Source organism: Danio aesculapii, chromosome 16 (genome assembly GCF_903798145.1).
Source record: "Danio aesculapii chromosome 16, fDanAes4.1, whole genome shotgun sequence".
NCBI classification, from domain to species: Eukaryota; Metazoa; Chordata; class Actinopteri; order Cypriniformes; family Danionidae; genus Danio; species Danio aesculapii.
Window position 1 is genome coordinate 32,319,447 of NC_079450.1, and position 18,156 is coordinate 32,337,602.

An 18,156-nucleotide genomic window follows, 5' to 3' on the forward strand; every position below is an offset into this window, starting at 1 on the left:
TTGATGAACGTGAAAGTTAAACATCTCCCGTGGCCTGCACAGTCACCAGATCTAAATATTATTGAGCCACTTTGGGGTGTTTTGGAGGAGCAATTTACTCCACCAGCATGACTTGGTGACCTGCCCATTTTTCTGCAGGAAGAATCATTCAAAATCCCTCTGACTACTGTGCAGGACTTGTATCTGTCATTCCCAAGATGAACTGCTGCTGTACTGGCCACAAAAGGAGGCCTCACACCATACTAATGAATTACTGTAGTCTAAAACCAGGCGTTTCAGTTTCATTTTTCAAACCCCTATGAGTGTGTATGATCAACTTACTATATATACAGTCAAGCCAGAAACCCGTGGGGTATGAATAATTTTGGGCTTAACTGTATGTATAGTAAATTGGTTACATTCTGTACTGATTTACACAAATTTCTGTAATAATCTTCATTTCTTGTGATATAACTCAACATTTCACTTTTTTTTCACATTCAAACCACAAATAAACAAGAAAAGGAAGCAACAGCTATAATAGAGGAGAGAGAGAAGAGAGTGTTAAAAGAGGGAAAGGGTGATGGGGTAAATTACAAAGTGGGAGCAATACACAGAATTAAAGTGAAAACGAGGAAGAACATGCTATGCTCTGTATGTGTGAGCTTGTAATAATGTCCTGTTGGATAAATGTGTGAACTCGTTTCACCCTGTAAACAAACAAACACACACACGCATGATAGTCAGTTTAAATAAAGGCATGCGCAAACAATGTCAGTATTCAGCATTCACTGTCTTTTTTACTCCTATAATATGAAGTACTCAGAAGTGAAACAGTAGACTCAATAGAAAAGACCGGCAGGCTTTGACTATTGGATTATTACTGAATTGTGAGAAATGGCACTTTGACGGCGATTTGTAACATCAGTGAAAAAAGAAAGTCTTGAATCATTTTGAATCATTCACAATATGATTGAAACTCATAGACGGCTCTGGAATGAATATTTAAAGAGGCATTTGTCATTTCAAAATGAGCAAAAGTTGCTTTTAGGGGTATGGATAAAAAGATATTTTGAAGAATGTTGGAAACCAGTATGATCACCATAAGTGAGGTTTATTTATAAACTAATTTCGAGAGGATCACGTGCTTATGATTTATCACAGCCGGTCTCGTATTAAGCTACTCAGTATCATCCAATCATATGAGCCATAAGCTACTATAAATAACCACAGTTTTCAGTCCCCTTTATCTTCGTTTGGAAGAACCCCCCCTTCCTCCCCGTTCTCCTCCTTCACTATAGATCGGGCGGCACGGAGGCCCAGTGGTTAGCACTGTTAGCCCCACAGCAAGAACACTGCCAGCCCTGGTCCTGCCAGGTCGGTAAGTGTTTTTGTGAGGAGTTCGTATATATTTTCCCCGTGTCCGTGTGGGTTTTCCCCGGGTTCTCCGGTTTCCTACCACCATCCAAATATATACATCATGCATAACAATCAAGCATTTATCTAGCACCCTTTTTTCCTCACGCGTTCCCTTAGCTACTGCAGATGGGGAGTTCTGAGATCCATCCAGCTCAGGCTCCCCTCTCGCTCTGCAAACGGGAGGAAGCCCCGGGCTCGAGGATCCCTTGAGCTCGGGGCTCTCTCTTCCGGGACAGCATGCCAAACAAGCTTTTGATGAATCATCAGCTAAGTGTGAACTCTTGAAAAACAGTATGGAAACGGCAACTGGTTTCCAACATACAGTCCTCAGCATAACTGAGTACACCCCATTTTGAAAATGAATATTTTTCTCCATTTCTCAGTGAATATAGGCAATGTGTTTTGATGCATTTAAACAAAACAGATTTATTAAACAGATATATTTATTTAAATAATATTTAGACACCAAACATATTTAGAAAATGAAAGATAATACAATTAAATTCAAGCAAAATACTGTGAAAAAAATTACAACCTACAAAATTTCAACTAAATACTTATATATTTTTTTGCTTCTCTTGATTTTTCATTGCATTTAATAATTTACTATATCATATACATTTGGGTGTACTAGTTTTTGGACCCTTATCGCATGTTATTTTGTTAGATAAGCTCCAGATTTGGCTTCAGTACTGACGAATCTAATGTATTTGATATATTATTGTATAGCTTCCTATTAAAAATATGAATTTAAAAGATAGATTTGTAAGGCGTGCACTTATATATATGCTGAGCCCTGTACAGCATAATTCATGTTTTTCATGTTTGGGTCACCAAAGTTAATACAAATGCTTCACAAAATTCAAGATATCTTTAGGAAAAAAGTGCTTGTTTTAGATCTTGTTTTATATTATAATATTTTATTAATATGATTAAGCAATATTATAAGAGAAAGAGAGCTTTTTTCATGATTTGTTTTTCATGAATATTACAAAAGTGACATAAATTTTACACAAAAGTTCACGTTAAGTTACAAATTGATTGCAAAATAAAATAGATCCAACCAAATCCATACCAATATTGTTCATCATTTTTGAGCAAAACACAGTTTCATTACTATGTGTGTTTAAGTTTGAAACTCAAAAGGTTAAAAAAAGGTTAAAAATTTTATTTTATTTACATAAAATGTCTCTGTTCAGAAGTTAAAATATCAAATATCAAACCAGTGCTTCTTCAAAGAATTACAACATTTTAAAAATCTAAATATTTAAGAATAGAAAGTACAAAACAACAGCCTATTTATGAATATGTTGCAATAACGTCAAAGATTTCACTATCAATTTAATGCACCCTCACCCATTAAAAATATTAATTTCTTTCAGGAAAAAAATATGGTTCTGACCCCAAACTTTTAAATGGCAGCCTCCATTTTGTAATTTGATTAACTTGACCTATAGCTGCATGCCACTATTATCATTCATCACTCATTTTTGGCTTCTAGCAGATAAGGACAGATTTGTCCCACTAGCAGACAGCTTATCTTATTTCTGTGGTGCAGAAAGAGAGCAGATGAAGAGGGAAAGGTATTGGACACTACTGGGAAAACGCTTCCTGCCACATCAGTGCAGTGCTCATATTCATTGATGAGGCAAGCAGAAAAAAAACAATGTAGCCAAATGCTGGATTATTAGTGGAATACAATCCTGAAGAAACAAGTTGCAACTAAAGAGTTCAGATGCAAAAACCTCTAAGCACCATCTGAATTTCACTTTAAATCCAATGAAAAAATATCCTTTGCCATGAAAGTGAAATGTTTGAATTGTAGTTAGTGATCACACAGGTGGTGGAGTAATAATTTATGGTATTAAAAAATCTCTTAGATGACTGTGGTCTCCCTTTCTCATTTGAAAAATGTGCATCGTTTTTGGTCCAATCCCTGATTGTGTTATTTCTTTAGTCAAATCTGGCCCTAAAGGTTCTTTAGATTCTTTTATTTTTGACAACACAGATCTTTTTGTTGATTAAACTCTTCTCAGTTCTCTGTCAAACAAAGATATTTGCCTAGTTATTAAAAGTTCTTGGATCTCTTTACGTGCTTGCATAGGTTTTTGGAAAAATATATTTGGTGACAGTTTTGGCTTCATTCATTCATTCATTCATTTTCTTTTTGGCTTAGTCCCTTTGTTTATCTGGGGTCGCCACAGCGGAATGAACCGCCAACTTATCCAGCACATGTTTTATGCAGCGGATGCCCTTCCAGCCGCAACCCATCTCTGGGAAACATCCATACACACTCACACTCATACACTACGGACAATTTAGCCTTTCCAATTCACCTGTACCGCATGTCTTTGGACTGTGGGGGAAACCTTAGCACCCGGAGGAAACCCTTGCGATTGCAGGGAGAACATGCAAACTCCACACAGAAACGCCAACTGACTCAGCCGAGGCTCAAACCAGCGACCTTCTTGCTGTGACGCGACAGCACTTCCTGCTGCGCCACAGCGTCACCCCCAGTTTTGGCTTCTTCAGAAAAAATAAATTTAATAAAGCAGTCGAAGTCTCAACCAAAATCATTCATAATTGCTACCCAGTAAATACCAAACTACACTGAAAAAAATCATTCAAAGATGATTCCTTGGATTTACTAAATTTTTTTACAATTTATTTGGGCTGAATTTAAACAAACAAATTAAGTTGAACATTGCTTAATTTAATTTGTTTGTTTAAATTAAACACAAATAAATTGTTTGCAACAATTTTGCATGCAAAACTTTTTATCAGTGTAGCTAAATTTAATAACAATATTTCCCCTAAATGCTGATTTTGTACTCAATATGATGAACACTAAATCATTTATTTTGGGAGTGCACTTACTGTAAAGTGTTTTATATTGACTTTGCAATTTCATAAAAAAAATTCCAAACTTTTGTATTTCCCCAAAAATTGTATTCTTTGGTTACTCTCTGTAGATCCTTCTCATTGAAAATCCAGTATCAATTTATCTGGCTAAATTTTCCATCCATAAATGTAAATTTTCAAAAAAACACCCTTACTTTTTTATTTTGATAAAGGACTTTAATATTTATGTGAACTGCTTAAAAGAATCTAACAGTTATATTGCATGTAAAAGTCTTTCTTGGTGTAAATCATTTAAACTTGTTTAATTTGCTGGAATTGTATTTATGTAGCCACTTTTGTCTCTTTGTTCATATTGTATCTTTGTAAATGTTCTTTCTTGCATAATACAAAAATGCTATTGAAAAATCTGATATTCAAATAATGACTTAAATTATTGCTGTAAATAAGGGGTCTCAAACTCACGGCCCACGGGCTGCAACAATAGTTTGTGGCCCCCGCCTCAATTTAAACGTTTTTGGGGGGATTTGTCCCCCTCACCTTTAGAGCCGGACCATTTGGAAACAGGTGATTAATAATAATATAAATGTAAATTTTGGATCTCATTCAGCGGTCTCCCTCACTTTTAAAATGTCCACTACACCCCTGTTTAACTATTGGTCCTGGTTCATGGTTATTGTTTCGTCCGCAGTGAGCAGATAAGAAATCGAAGTGATGTGCACGGTGGGATAAAAGAAAAGTAAGGAACTCAATGCAGCCTAATGTAGTCGGCAATAAGAGTCCTCGGTAACCGGACCAATTATAGAGTCGCACTGAAATTTGTGGGTCATTTGCATCGCATTACCTGCATTGCATTTGCAATGCCTCACAAAATAAACGTTCCATATATTTTTATATGATGTAAAAGTAGTCAAAACAAACGACAACAACACAGTGTTGCTTTTTCCTGTAACAACAGCACGGCAGATAACAGTACATCAAATTATTATTATTATTATTATTATTATTATTATTATTATTATTATTATTATTATAATTATTATTATTATTATTATTATTATTATTATTATTATTATTATTATTATTACTACTACTATTAATTTTCTTATTTTTAATTAGTTTATTTTTTCATTTTATTTTGTGTTTAAAAAATTCCAATCTTCTCAAATCCCTTTATTTTTATTTTTTAACACATAAAAAAAGATGAAAAAATAAACAAATTAGGAATTAATAATTAATAATATAATTAATTTCTTGTGGAAAACTTGATGTGGCCTATGCAGCCGGCCCCCAGGTAAATTGAGTTTGAGACCCTTTATTTAGAGCTTTATTATGCGGGCTGCCTGATTTTACTCTCGCGTTCCCCTAAAACATTGCTTTGTAAACCTCTAAAAACAAAACAAAACAAAAAAATGTTTACATATGGAATGACAGATATAAATCTTACTGCACATTAGCTTGCTTATTTAGTCCATTAGTCCATTTAGCTTGCTTATGATCCATTTAAGCTAATATGTCATTTTCTTGGCGGAATCTTTGCTTCTGTTTACAGGTCAAGAGCAAGTTGGAGTGATAGATTCAGTAAATTTACTGACCTATGCTGGTATAATGACAGAACTTGTTGTGACCTTAGTTGGCCAATGATGGCTTTGGGAAACATACCCCAGAACAGAGAGCATGCACAGTCTCATAAAACTTCCCCTAATATTAGCCTCTGGTCGGAGAGCATTTTCTGCACACAGCGTCCTCATGCTGTCCCAAAAAAAAAAAACACAGCTGCCCTCGAATGCCCATGTGCCGTGATTCACCACTGCTACAAGCAAATATTTTAATTATTAATTAACCATTCATTTTATAATGCAGTTGCATGTTGCTGTACACAGAGTGAAACACACTGGAAAGATATAATAGTTTAGTCAAACATCACATTTTGGCTGGGAGGGCACAGTGGTCTGAAAGAGCAAGCAAACCCCCTGAGGCCTCCCCAAACAGCTGACTATGCCAAAAAAATGATCTATCACGAAATCAAATAGAGAAGATTTTGACTTCATGCTGACCTTAGGTGCTGTTAGAAAGTTGGATAAACTACACTTGTACAGCTAGTGTATAAAATATAACAATTGAAAAGCACATTTATACAGTGCTCAGCATAATTGAGTACGCCTCATTTTGAAAATTAATATTTTGATCTATTTCTCAGTGAATATAGGAAATTTATTTTGGTGCATTTAAACAAAACAGATTTATTAAACAGATATATTTATCAAAATAATATTTTAGCCACCAAACATATTTAGAAATCGAAAGATAATACAGTTAAATTCAAGCAAAATATTGCAAAAATAAATCACACATCGACACCTGTCCATCGGCAATAAGAGTCCCCGGTAAGTGGACCAATTATAGAGTCGCACCGAAATTTGTGGGTCATTTGCATCGCGTTACCTGCATTGTATTTGCAATGCCTTACAAAATAAACGTTTCATATATTTCTATATGTTGTAAAAGTAGTCAAAACAAACGACAACAACATAGTGTTGATTTTTCCTGTAACAACAACACGGCGGATAACAGTACATCAAATTATTATTATTATTATTATTATTATTATTATTATTATTTATTTTCTTATTTTTAATTAGTTTATTTTTTCATTTTATTTTGTGTTAAAAAAAATGAGTTAAATTCTAGCAAAATATTGCAAAAATAAATTACAAACTGCAAAATTTCAACTAAATTTTTCACTTTTTTTTTCTTCTCTTGATTTTTCCTCTTTTTAAATTTGCATTTAATATTTTTCTATAACATATAAATCTGGGTGTACTAGTTTTTAGACCGTTATCGTAAGTTAATTTGTTAGATAAGCTCCAGATTTGGCTTCAGTGCTGACTAATCTAATGTACAGTATATGTACACATATAATATTGTATAGCTTCCTATTGAAAATATGAATTTTAATACTTATAGATGCTGAGCACTGTAAGTCCCATGCTACAGATTATTCTGTAAAATCTTTCACATTTGCTTTAGAAAATCTCTTCAGTCTTTGATTTTAAAATAAAGTAAAATACAGGTTGGTAAACATTATTGCAATTCAGAATGAATGTTTACATTTGAATATGTTTTAAAATGTTATTTATCCCTACACCGCTGAACAGTGTGGTTCAGATTTCAACATTAAAGTTGTCAAAGCAGAGATCAATCTTCCATAGTAACGCCATTTAAAAGCGTAAATTAATGGAAAACTCCAATTAACAGATTTCTTTCATAGTATAATGTGTGCAAACAAAAAATCCTAAATGGGATTTGTAAATGTGTAGTCAGAGGTGGATTTAACCAATAAGCGAGGTAAGCGGCTGCTTAGGGCCCCAGGAAATCTGAGGGGCCCGATAAATATCTAAAAGTATAAATTATACATAAACAGTGTATATAATGTTGTTTTCTATAATATTCTGTTTGATGAGAGTCAAATAAAATGTTTATGTAATTAAATATATTATTTATTTATTTATTTGACATGGACATCACAGTTACACTGGACAAATACATTTGTTTAAGTGTTTTAGCAGACTTGCTAATTCTTAACAGCTGTCCACAGGAGGCTTGACAAAATGAAAATATACTAGATACATGTACACAACATTATAATTCTTTACATAAAATTGCTGTAAGGCAAAAGCAAATGCGGCATGATCAAACAAACTAATAGTCGACTATTTGTGCAAACACTGCTGTTTTGTTTGTAACCACTTTTTAAGAACACTACTAAGTAAGGGATAATCAACAGCTTGCCGTGCGTTAAAGGATTTTAATGCACAAAGTGAAGGCGAAAGACCACACGATGCGCAGCTTCATCATTATACATATACAATCTTCACCACAATAAATAAATGTGTACGTGTGCGTTTATGCTAATATTGGAAAATGCAGAGGATTATTCATGTATGCGATGATAAAAGGGCAGACAAGTTCCTTTCACAAGTAACTGTCAAGCAGTCACAAAATGACTCACATACACAAACGGACCCAAAAATATCTGCTAAACGTCTCAAAGATGTTTGTGTGTGTGTGCACGAGTACAAGAAAAAGGCTTGGAGTTAAAAGGGGTTGTAAGCGTCTCTATAAGTGTGTGTATTTGCCTATTTAGGCTGTCGTAAGAGACTTTCCACTGCTAACCTTCCTATTAGCATAATGTTAATGAGCGGTTGAGTTCAGCTCCCCTTGCTGAGGGCAACAGCCTAAAACAACATTACTCATCTGTTCTTCATGCCACTCGAAATCCAAAAAATTAAGATAGCGGGTGTAAACAAATGAAATAAAAGCAGATGAACAGTGAATGTGATTTTTATCTCTGTCTTTCCTCATTAATACCTTCACATATACATTAGACAGAGTCGTTATTGGACGTCAAAACAACATTGTACTCAGACGCTGGCGATCTAAATCTAACCTAATATTAACGTCTTATGAGGTTGTGTGTCTGCTGGGATTCTATTAACCACCAGCATTCAAGTTGGTGTTAAATGCCACAGAAGGACTACTGTGTGTTTCTTAATACCGTGTTTTTCAGTAGATCTTGTTCTGTGTCTAAAGGTGTTGTCATCATAGCAAGAATCTGACAAAATTTCACGCACAAAGGTCAACTGTGTGAATAATGAGAATGATGCCTATTGCAACCAAATGATTCTACAAAATACAACCAAAAGCTGCAAGAGGCATTGTATCAGTATTTTATTTTAGGAATAGTGTTGTGGTAAAAACAGCAACAGACTGCTCCAGTAGCTCACCAAGCAGCAGCAAACTTACTGATTTGGGGGTTCTAAGCAATTCCAGGTATGGGGCCCGGTACCTAGAATTGAGGTCACACTTTATTTTGATGTTCTGTTTTTGTTAAATTTAAGTTACATTGCATCTACATGCCAATTAATTCTCATTAGATTATATGTAGACTGTTAGGTTGGGGTTGGGGTTGGATTAGGCTTGGTGTAAGTTGACATGTACTTGCTAAGTTTCTTATTGTCAGTTAAATGTCTGTTGAAGGAGCAGTATCAACAGATATTAAGCAGACAGTCTACTAATACTCAAATGGACCATCAAAATAAAGTGCTACCAGCATTGAAACTCAAAACATTGTCTTTCTCCGTAGATATATTTTTTCTGTAGATTAGTTGTTGTTTTTTTGGTAAATAAACTCCATTTTAAAAAGTATTTAACATGGAGTTTATTTACCAAAAAACAACAACTAATCTACAGAAAAAATATATAGACAGAAAAAAAGTAATGGTCGCTGATTCACAAATAAAAAAACAAGTTCACAGTTAACTAGCTGTTGTGATTAGGTTTTAATATAAATACAAATAAAATATTTCAACTAATTTAATTGACAATCAATCAAACTAATCTTTTCAGCATTTTTCATTTGAACTGAATAATTGCTGTTTGTGAATCAGCGACCATTACTTTTTACTGGGAAATGTTCTTTTATTTGAACAGGCCCTCTCTTAACAAGCTCATAGCGCTCATCATACAGGTGTTTTGGCCAGAAAGCAGGATCAATGAGGTAGCTGTGTTTCATTGTTTGTTTTTTCCCCAAAGTTTTCTCAAAATTCTCACTCTAACACTCTACCTACAGTACATGTACCTCTACCTCAGCTCTACTCTGATCCCTGACAAACTGGCAATATCTTTGAACTGCCGCTCACACCTTGTGCATGTGAGGTACGGAAGGAACAGTCCATTATTCATGAGGCCCCCCGATTTTGAAAAGAAGTCATTACATTAAAATCTTAACAGTTATAGACAGATTTTACAATATATGATAGAAAAACTATAAAAGAGTTATATGATTATAGGCTTCTTGGCTTTGGTCGAGGGCCCCTAATTCCCCAGGGCCCTAAGCAACTGCTTTCCTCGCTTATTAATAAAGTCTGCCCCTTATACCAAGTGCAACCATATGAAGTCAATGCAAGTTAAGCAATCCACATCTAAATCAATAGCAGCCCTCATAGTCTAGATTGAAAGTGGACTTTTAAAGTAATTATTTAATAGCTTTTTATTGCATCAATTTGAGACATAATTTACATCGTATAAGTCTTAAAGAGTTCACCTAAATTTGAGAATTTTGTCATCATTTACTCATCCTCCACTTGTTTTAAACCTGTTTGACTTCCTTTCTTCTGATCAACACAAAATAAGATATTTGGCAGAATGCTGAAAACCGATATCCATTGACTTGCATAGTATTTGTTTTTCCTACTATGGAAGTCCATGGTTACTGGTCTACAACATTTTCAAAATGTTGTCTTTTGTGCTCAACAGAAAGAAAGAAAATCTTACGAAGGCTTAAAATTATATTCAGGTGCGTAAATAATGAGTACATGTTCTTTTTTTTTTTGATGAACTTTCCCTTTAATAACTGAAGTTCATTCGTTTTGATAAATGTTTCCAAAAGTGCTTTAGTTTGCAGACTGATTTCATCCTCCAACATCAACATTAATCACAAAAGAAAGTTCACAGTGTTAAAAGCATAATATGACCCCTTTGACAATGGACGATAGATGTGAGAACATTATTTGTGTGTTTACCTGCACCTCTCGAGCATGGTAAGCGATGATTAGTCCAAGAAGGATGATGGTGGAAAGGCTAATAAGACACTTCAATGCCAGAGAATACATGGAGCTCTGTAAAACACATGCAAATAATGTTGTTAGCACACGCAGCATTTTCATTCCTGAGAAACATTCACTTACAGGTGATAACATAACACTGTTCATTTTTCAGATTCAGAAAATTAGCAGTTAGTTTAGCAAAATTTGACATCATGGAATTCCACATTTACTCCAATGAGCTTCAAAAAATGTTAAAAAGTCAACAAATGGGGAGTTTTCAAGCATCAAAAGGATGCTAAAGCAGTACAGCTGTGTCATGAAAGTGGTTCATATTCAATTTCAGATATTTTGAAGTGATACGTGTGATCTGTGTGGTGAAGAGATGAATAATTTGAATCATAGGATAACACTGCTCACAGATAAGTAACCATCATTTCAAAGGTAATGGGAAAGAATCTCAAGTCTAAAACTAATTTATTTTATTCCGTTTCATTCTGATAGGTTCTATTACATTATATTGTTCAGAAAAGGACTAAAAAATAAGTCAAACCACATATTGCAAAAAGATCATGTTGCACTGAACTGACAAACATAAAAGTCACGGTAAGCAGATTTTATAACAGTAAAAAATCATTAATAAATAAATAAATAAATAAATAAATTACATCTATTTTAAAAGATATCCATAAATTCCTTAAATGAGATCGGGGTGCATTTACGAAAACCATCATTAGCCAACTAAGTTCGCAAGATCCGTCATTACAAACATAGTTCATTAAGTTGGCATTTTCAAAATCCGTTGTTCTAATGAACATTCGCAAACTGCGTGGCAAACTTGTACGCTTGCAACTACACCTCTAGAGCTGGAGTTAGAAGCATAGTACCTGGTTGTGTTCTATTTTCAGTTATCCCACCTATGCCATATTCATTTCGAACATTCCAAAAGTTTAACTTGGAAATATAAAAAACATACATTAAAATCATCTGTCATTCATTCATTTTCTTGTCGGCTTAGTCCCTTTATTAATCTGGGGTCGCCACAGCGGAATGAACCGCCTAAAATCATCTGTCTTCCGTGTAATTTTATTTTCAAAGTACTTTTACAGTTCAGTTTTATAAATTTTCGTATTGACAATTGGTTTCCTTCGCAGTGTATATTGAAAACATTTACGCAGCCATGGCGCTGACGAAAGCTTTAAATTAGATGACCTATTATTTAAAAGCGGAACATAAGTTGTCTCCGAAGCTTGTGAAAAAAAAATAGAATACGTTAATGGTTTTAATTTATAGTAGGTTATTTATTAAAAAATGTATCACTATATGACATGGGCCTGTTGGTTAGAACATTTCTGCATCGTTTGATTGTGTCAAATTGTAAAAGTAGATTTTTACCATAAATAAAAGATAAATAAACAATCATAATAAAAATAAGTAATAATATTTATAATAATAATTATTATTATTAAGTTTCCCAGTGTTTGGTTGGGGCTGGAAGGGCATCTGCTGCATAAAACATGTGCTGGATAAGTTGGCGGTTCATGACGCTGTGGCGACCCCTGTTTTATAAAGGGACTAAGCCGAAAATGAATGAATGAATCATTATTAAGTAAGATTTTTTAAAATTTCTGTAAATTACAACCATTTAAAATGTATATGATTTTTATATGAAATTAGAATACATGTTAGCTAGTTCATGTTTTAGAATAGAATATACAATATTGTCAATATTATTTGTAAAGGAAACATGGGTCTTATCTGTGTGGTTTACATATATTTTAATTAATATGGAAAACGAGTGCATGTTTAACAAAACTAATAATTTTTAAATGCATGTGTGTGTAAATCAATATAATTTGCACAAAAAATTATGTTTTTTTTTCTCTAAAGAAGATATTACTCCACCACGTTTATGGACGTTTTATGTTTTAAGTAATGTGGTTCAAACAATGGATCTGCGACAGAGAAACTTCGGTTTTAGGAAATGCTCATCACTACATCGTTCTTTTCCCAAACGATGCAACATACTATGATAGTTCAGCCGTGAGTTATGTAGTTGTTTGGGAAACGCACTCCAGCTTGTTTCTTATATCATTTTTCTTATGAATAACAAGTGGAATTTGAGTATATATGTCACAATAAATTTGAAATATACATTACTAAATGATACTTACATTACATTTTATATTAATTCAGCAAAGTGATAAAGATATTAGTAGTGTTGTTTTAGATTTCTAATTTCCTTTCATCAAAGAATCCTGAAAAAATGCATCAGCTTTGATAATAATCTGAATTGTTTCTTGAGCACCAAATCACAATAACTTTCATACACTCATGTGACACTGAACACAGAAGCAAACCCCAGATTTGAATGTGACATGCAGTCCACTTTTATGCTTTTATCCACGAGCCTTTTCCAGCCGCTTTGAAGCTTGACAGTTCCATTCATCATTCACTATCATTACATTGGAAAAAAAAAAAAAAGCTCAAAAATTCACCTTTCAATAATCCCACTACTTTGGAACGACATGAGGGGAATAAAAGATGACAGAAATTTCATTTTTAGGTCAACTATCTCTTTAAATAAAAAATGAACAGCACAATCACAGCATGTGCATCTGTGCCATGACGTCTGCCAAGACATTTTTAGTGTCTTTTCATAATCTATGGATTACATGCACATCACTTCAGATCACACACATACACACAATGTCACGCTCAATCAAAGGTGTGTATGTCTGAGTGTGTGTCTGTGTGTGTGTGTGTGTGTGCAGGGATCTCACCTTCACACCCAGACATGCACACTACCAGGGCTGAATGATGTTTTAAAATAATCTGATTGAACATTTCTTTTAAAGACAAGCAACAAATCATTAGCATAGGTCTCAAACTGGATTCCTGGAGGGCCGCAGCTCTGCACAGTTTTGCTCCAACTCTAATCAAACACAGCTGATGCATCCTACTAAAATAAGTGTAACATAAAACCATTACAATTTCTCAATGAGAGCTTCAGTTTTAGTTTTATCTGTTTTTAGCTCATTTTGGCACTCATTTACATTTACATTTAGTCATTTAGCAGACGCTTTTATCCAAAGCGACTTACAAATGAGGACAAGGAAGCAATTTACACAACTATAAGAGCAGCAGTGAACAAGTGCTATAGACAAGTTTCAGGTGTGTAAAGTCTAACCTATATTCACTCACCTATATTATTTTAATCAAACTGGTTATTCATTCATTTTCCTTCAGCTTAGTCCCTTTACTCATAAGGGGTCGCCACAGAATGAACCACCAACTTATCCACCATATGTTTTACACATGCTCTTCCAGCTGCAAAACCGGTTATGTTGACGTTAAATACGATTTATAAATGTCATCCCTTCATTGCTTCACATCATAAATTATTGATTTCAATAATGTGTGCAAGGTCAGGAGATCAGGAGATAAACACACCATCACTAGGCGGCGCTGTTAACATGCGCTACTTAAAAGTGAAAGTGCCATTGAAAAATGAACCTGCATTCAAAAGCAATTTCATTACCCTGCGTATTCGTAACATCTCCCTAATACATGCACCATTAAATGACTTGCCTATGGTGGCTGATAGAGCTCAAATGTGCTGGAAGTTCAGAAAACAAAAAACACTGACAAATTGAGAAAACATCTTCATCAGATTGACACATGCACATGCAAATACAGTAATGCACTGCAAAATGTGTTTGGGGTAGGTATGGGCTGGTGTAAGATTCTGATGGTATGATAACCTTGAATAAATATACGATGGTTTCACGGTGTTGTGATTACTGCTCTATGTTCTTTTTAAATGTCTGGGTAAAAAATATAAACTTTTTTCTCTTTTAAACACAATATATTTTATTTTGAGAAACATTTACAATATTTTGTTACAGTAAACATGTCAGGCTAAATAATTCAAATGAATAATTGACTTCTGCTGTTTTCATTTGTTCAAACAAACTGATTTCTTTACAATTTAAAATGGCATCTTTGGAGATCTTTTCTGCTGGAGAAACTGTTGTCCTAAAAAAAACACATATATCGTAGGAATGGTATAACAAGTTTTTAGTGGTTTTAAAACCTTGACTTTTCCAAACCATGGTATACCTTGAAACAGTTATCGACATACCTGCCAACATTTGTCTCTGAAAATCCGGGAGGGGTGTTCGGGTGTGAGGTCTCTGAATAACACTAATGAGAACTGGGATATGATGCAGCAGGTTTTGGGCGGCCGCTGCGATCGGGTACTGTACCAAAGTTGGCAACCCGGGGGTGTTTACAGACTGTACCAAAAAAAAAGGGGGGGGGTGCGAAATTACAGGAGTTTTCCGGGAGAAATAACAAAACGGGATGGTTGCGGAGATTGAAATACGGGAAACTCCCGGGAAAAACGGGAGTGTTGGCAGGTATGGTTATCGTCCCATGCCTATTCTGGGGACCCCAAAAATTGACAAACTTGGCTACTTCCTGTTTGAAGTCAGTGGTATTGTTAGAGATCTGAAAGGTGAGATTTTTAGTGAAGTTTCACAAACTAATTTTAAGAGGAGCATGTGATACAGTATGATTGATCGTGGCTGGTCTCTTATCTGCAATCATTAGTAAACCAATTGAATTATTCCAAACTCACAATAAATAGTCTGTAGTGCGGTGGCGTAGCGGTTAGCGCTGTCGCCTCACAGCAAGAAGGTTGCTGGTTCAAGCCTCAGCTGGGTCAGTTGGCATTTCTGTGTGGAGTTTGCATGTTCTCTCTATGTTGGCGTGGGTTTCCTCTGGGTGCTCCGATTTCTCCCACAGTCCAAAGACATGTGGTATAGCTAAATTAGAATTAGAATAAGCTAAATTGTCTGTAGAGTATGTGTGTAAATGAGGGTGTATGGGTGTTTCCCAGTGATGAGTTGCAGCTGGAAGGGCATTCGCTGCGTAAAACATATGCTGGAGAAGTTGGTGGTTCATTCTGCTGTGATGACCCCTGATTAATAAAGGGACTAAGCCGAAAAGAAAATGAATGAATGAATGTTCGTCTTGCCTTACTCCCTTATCTTCATTTTTTGAAGAATCCCCCCATCCACCCAATCTCCCCCTTTTCCTCCTTTACCAGGGTGAGCTCTTGAGAGCTACCTGATCTCGTAACTCCTTACATGCTCATTGACCAAGCGGTAGCCCTAGGCTCAAATATCTCTGAAATCAGGGCTCTTTCCCAGGACAGCATGAAAAACCTGCGATTATCATCAAGCAATATCAAAGTGTGAACTCTTGAATTATTATTTTAACCTCCTGATAACGTCATACAATTCCTTGCTGTTGTTTTTATTTATATATTTTAGCCCTAATTATCTGATGAATAGCACAATTATATTAAATGAAAAAAGTTATTTGTATGCCCTGTTAGAGTTACACTGTTTTTCTGACACAAGTAATAGAAGGACTTTTTTAGTTCTGTTATTTATTTATTTGCTCACACTTTATTTTGATGGTCCATTTGTTGAATTTAAGTTACATTGCATCTACATGCCAACTAATTCTCATTAGATTATAAGTAGACTGTTAGGCTGAGGTTAGGATTAGTGTAAGTTGACATGTACTTGCAAAGTTTCTTATAGTCAGTAAAATGTCTGTTTAACAGCAGTATCAACAGATATTAAGCAGAAAGTCTACTAATACTCAAATGGACCATCAAAATAAAGTATTAGCATTTTTTTTTTTTTTTTTACAAAACTCACAACTGGAAACAGCCAAATACATCAATTTTGGGGGTCCTGCAATGTATTTCCATTGTGGTCTGCATTATTTGCAGTTGTTTTCTCAGTTTGTTTCTGTTTTTCTATATGCATGTGTTTTCCTAACTTGCAGCACATTTGAACTCTCTCAGCCACCATAATTATTACTAATATGACTATATTATATACATGTAGGGTAGGGCTGGGCGATTAATCAAAAAGTAATCGAAATCTACATTCATAACCTATCGATCCAGTTTTTCCAGGACGATTTTTTTCTATTACTTTGTAAATAAAAATGTGAATAAATAAATAAAATAATCATTCATTAATCCTAATCGAAAATTAAAATTAAAATTAATCAAGATTTTGATTTTAGGCCAAATCGCCCAGCCCTAATGTAGCGCATCCCAATGAAGTCAGGAGATAGAGAAATCCATTTCCTTGCAGACTTATTTCCTTTATTGTATGTCACGTGACCACAAAAACGGTTTTCATTCAAAGTCAAAATTTCATTTCATGCACAAAATTATTATGACAATAATATAAGAATATAAAGAAAACACAAATTCCATCATGTGCTCAATAGAATATTATTTAAATATAAATTATGAATATAAATGATCCCTTCCTGAGAAGTTAGCATGATTTATATATGAATTATAAAAATGAGAATTTCTGCAAACTGAAAAACCACTTCATTATCGCAAATGCAATTAACCTTTCGGCCCCACACACCAATATCTGCTGCACACATCAGCACAACTGACACACACAGTCACACACACATGGTCTAAACTCTCCCTTGACAGAAAAGCAAAAGTTTTAAATTGTTTCCATCCTGAGCCTCGATATCGTCCAGCTGAAGCACACACATTATTAGATTGGCCACCCGTGGGTCTAATTTAAGGCTCCATACTGGAAACATTATTCTACACGGACATACAGACAGCGGTTTCTGAGGGACCCACAGCTCCTCAGACTGTCATATGCACACACACAGTGGGCTACTAACTAGAACATACACACGCTGGGGCTAACAGCTTATCGATACTACAACTGTTGTGTTTCAGTATCTGTCAGGCTTCCAAACAGTTCTTAAAGATGATTTTCTCTAATGGGCGGAAAGACTGATTGACTCTATATGCTCAACGTGATTTATCCTGGCAGATGTTTCTTCAGCAAGCCTAAAGCCTGGATTTCTAGAGGTGTCGGCTATGGTTCTGGTTCAAGCTAATGACTAACTGTTTTTCCAGAAACTCACTTTACACGCACACAGAACACCGACAAATATGCACAGACAAAATGCAAATATACATGCACTGCATAATTGCATTTATTTATAATGTGCCATTTCAAAAGAAAGAAAGTCAAATCGACTACAATTTACATTTTTCATAAATGTAAAATATAATATGGTATATATGGTGGCACGGTCCCCTCACAGCAAGAAGGTCGCTGGTTCGAGTCCCTGCTGGGACAGTTGGCATTTCTGTGTGGAGTTTGCATGTTCTCCCCGTGTTTGCGTGGGTTTCCTCCGGGTGCTCCGGTTCCCCCCACGA

The 18,156-nt window shown here is 34.9% G+C and overlaps 1 protein-coding gene across 1 annotated transcript in view; it reads right to left on the minus strand.

Moving 5' to 3' along the window:
• kcnn3 (potassium intermediate/small conductance calcium-activated channel, subfamily N, member 3) overlaps positions 1–18,156 on the minus strand; it is a 125,072-nt gene that overhangs the window by 74,661 nt on the left and 32,255 nt on the right. Inside the window, exon 3 of the mRNA XM_056475870.1 lies at positions 10,842–10,937. Coding sequence (XP_056331845.1) covers positions 10,842–10,937 — 96 coding nt within the window. The remainder of the gene's footprint in view (positions 1–10,841; positions 10,938–18,156) is intronic.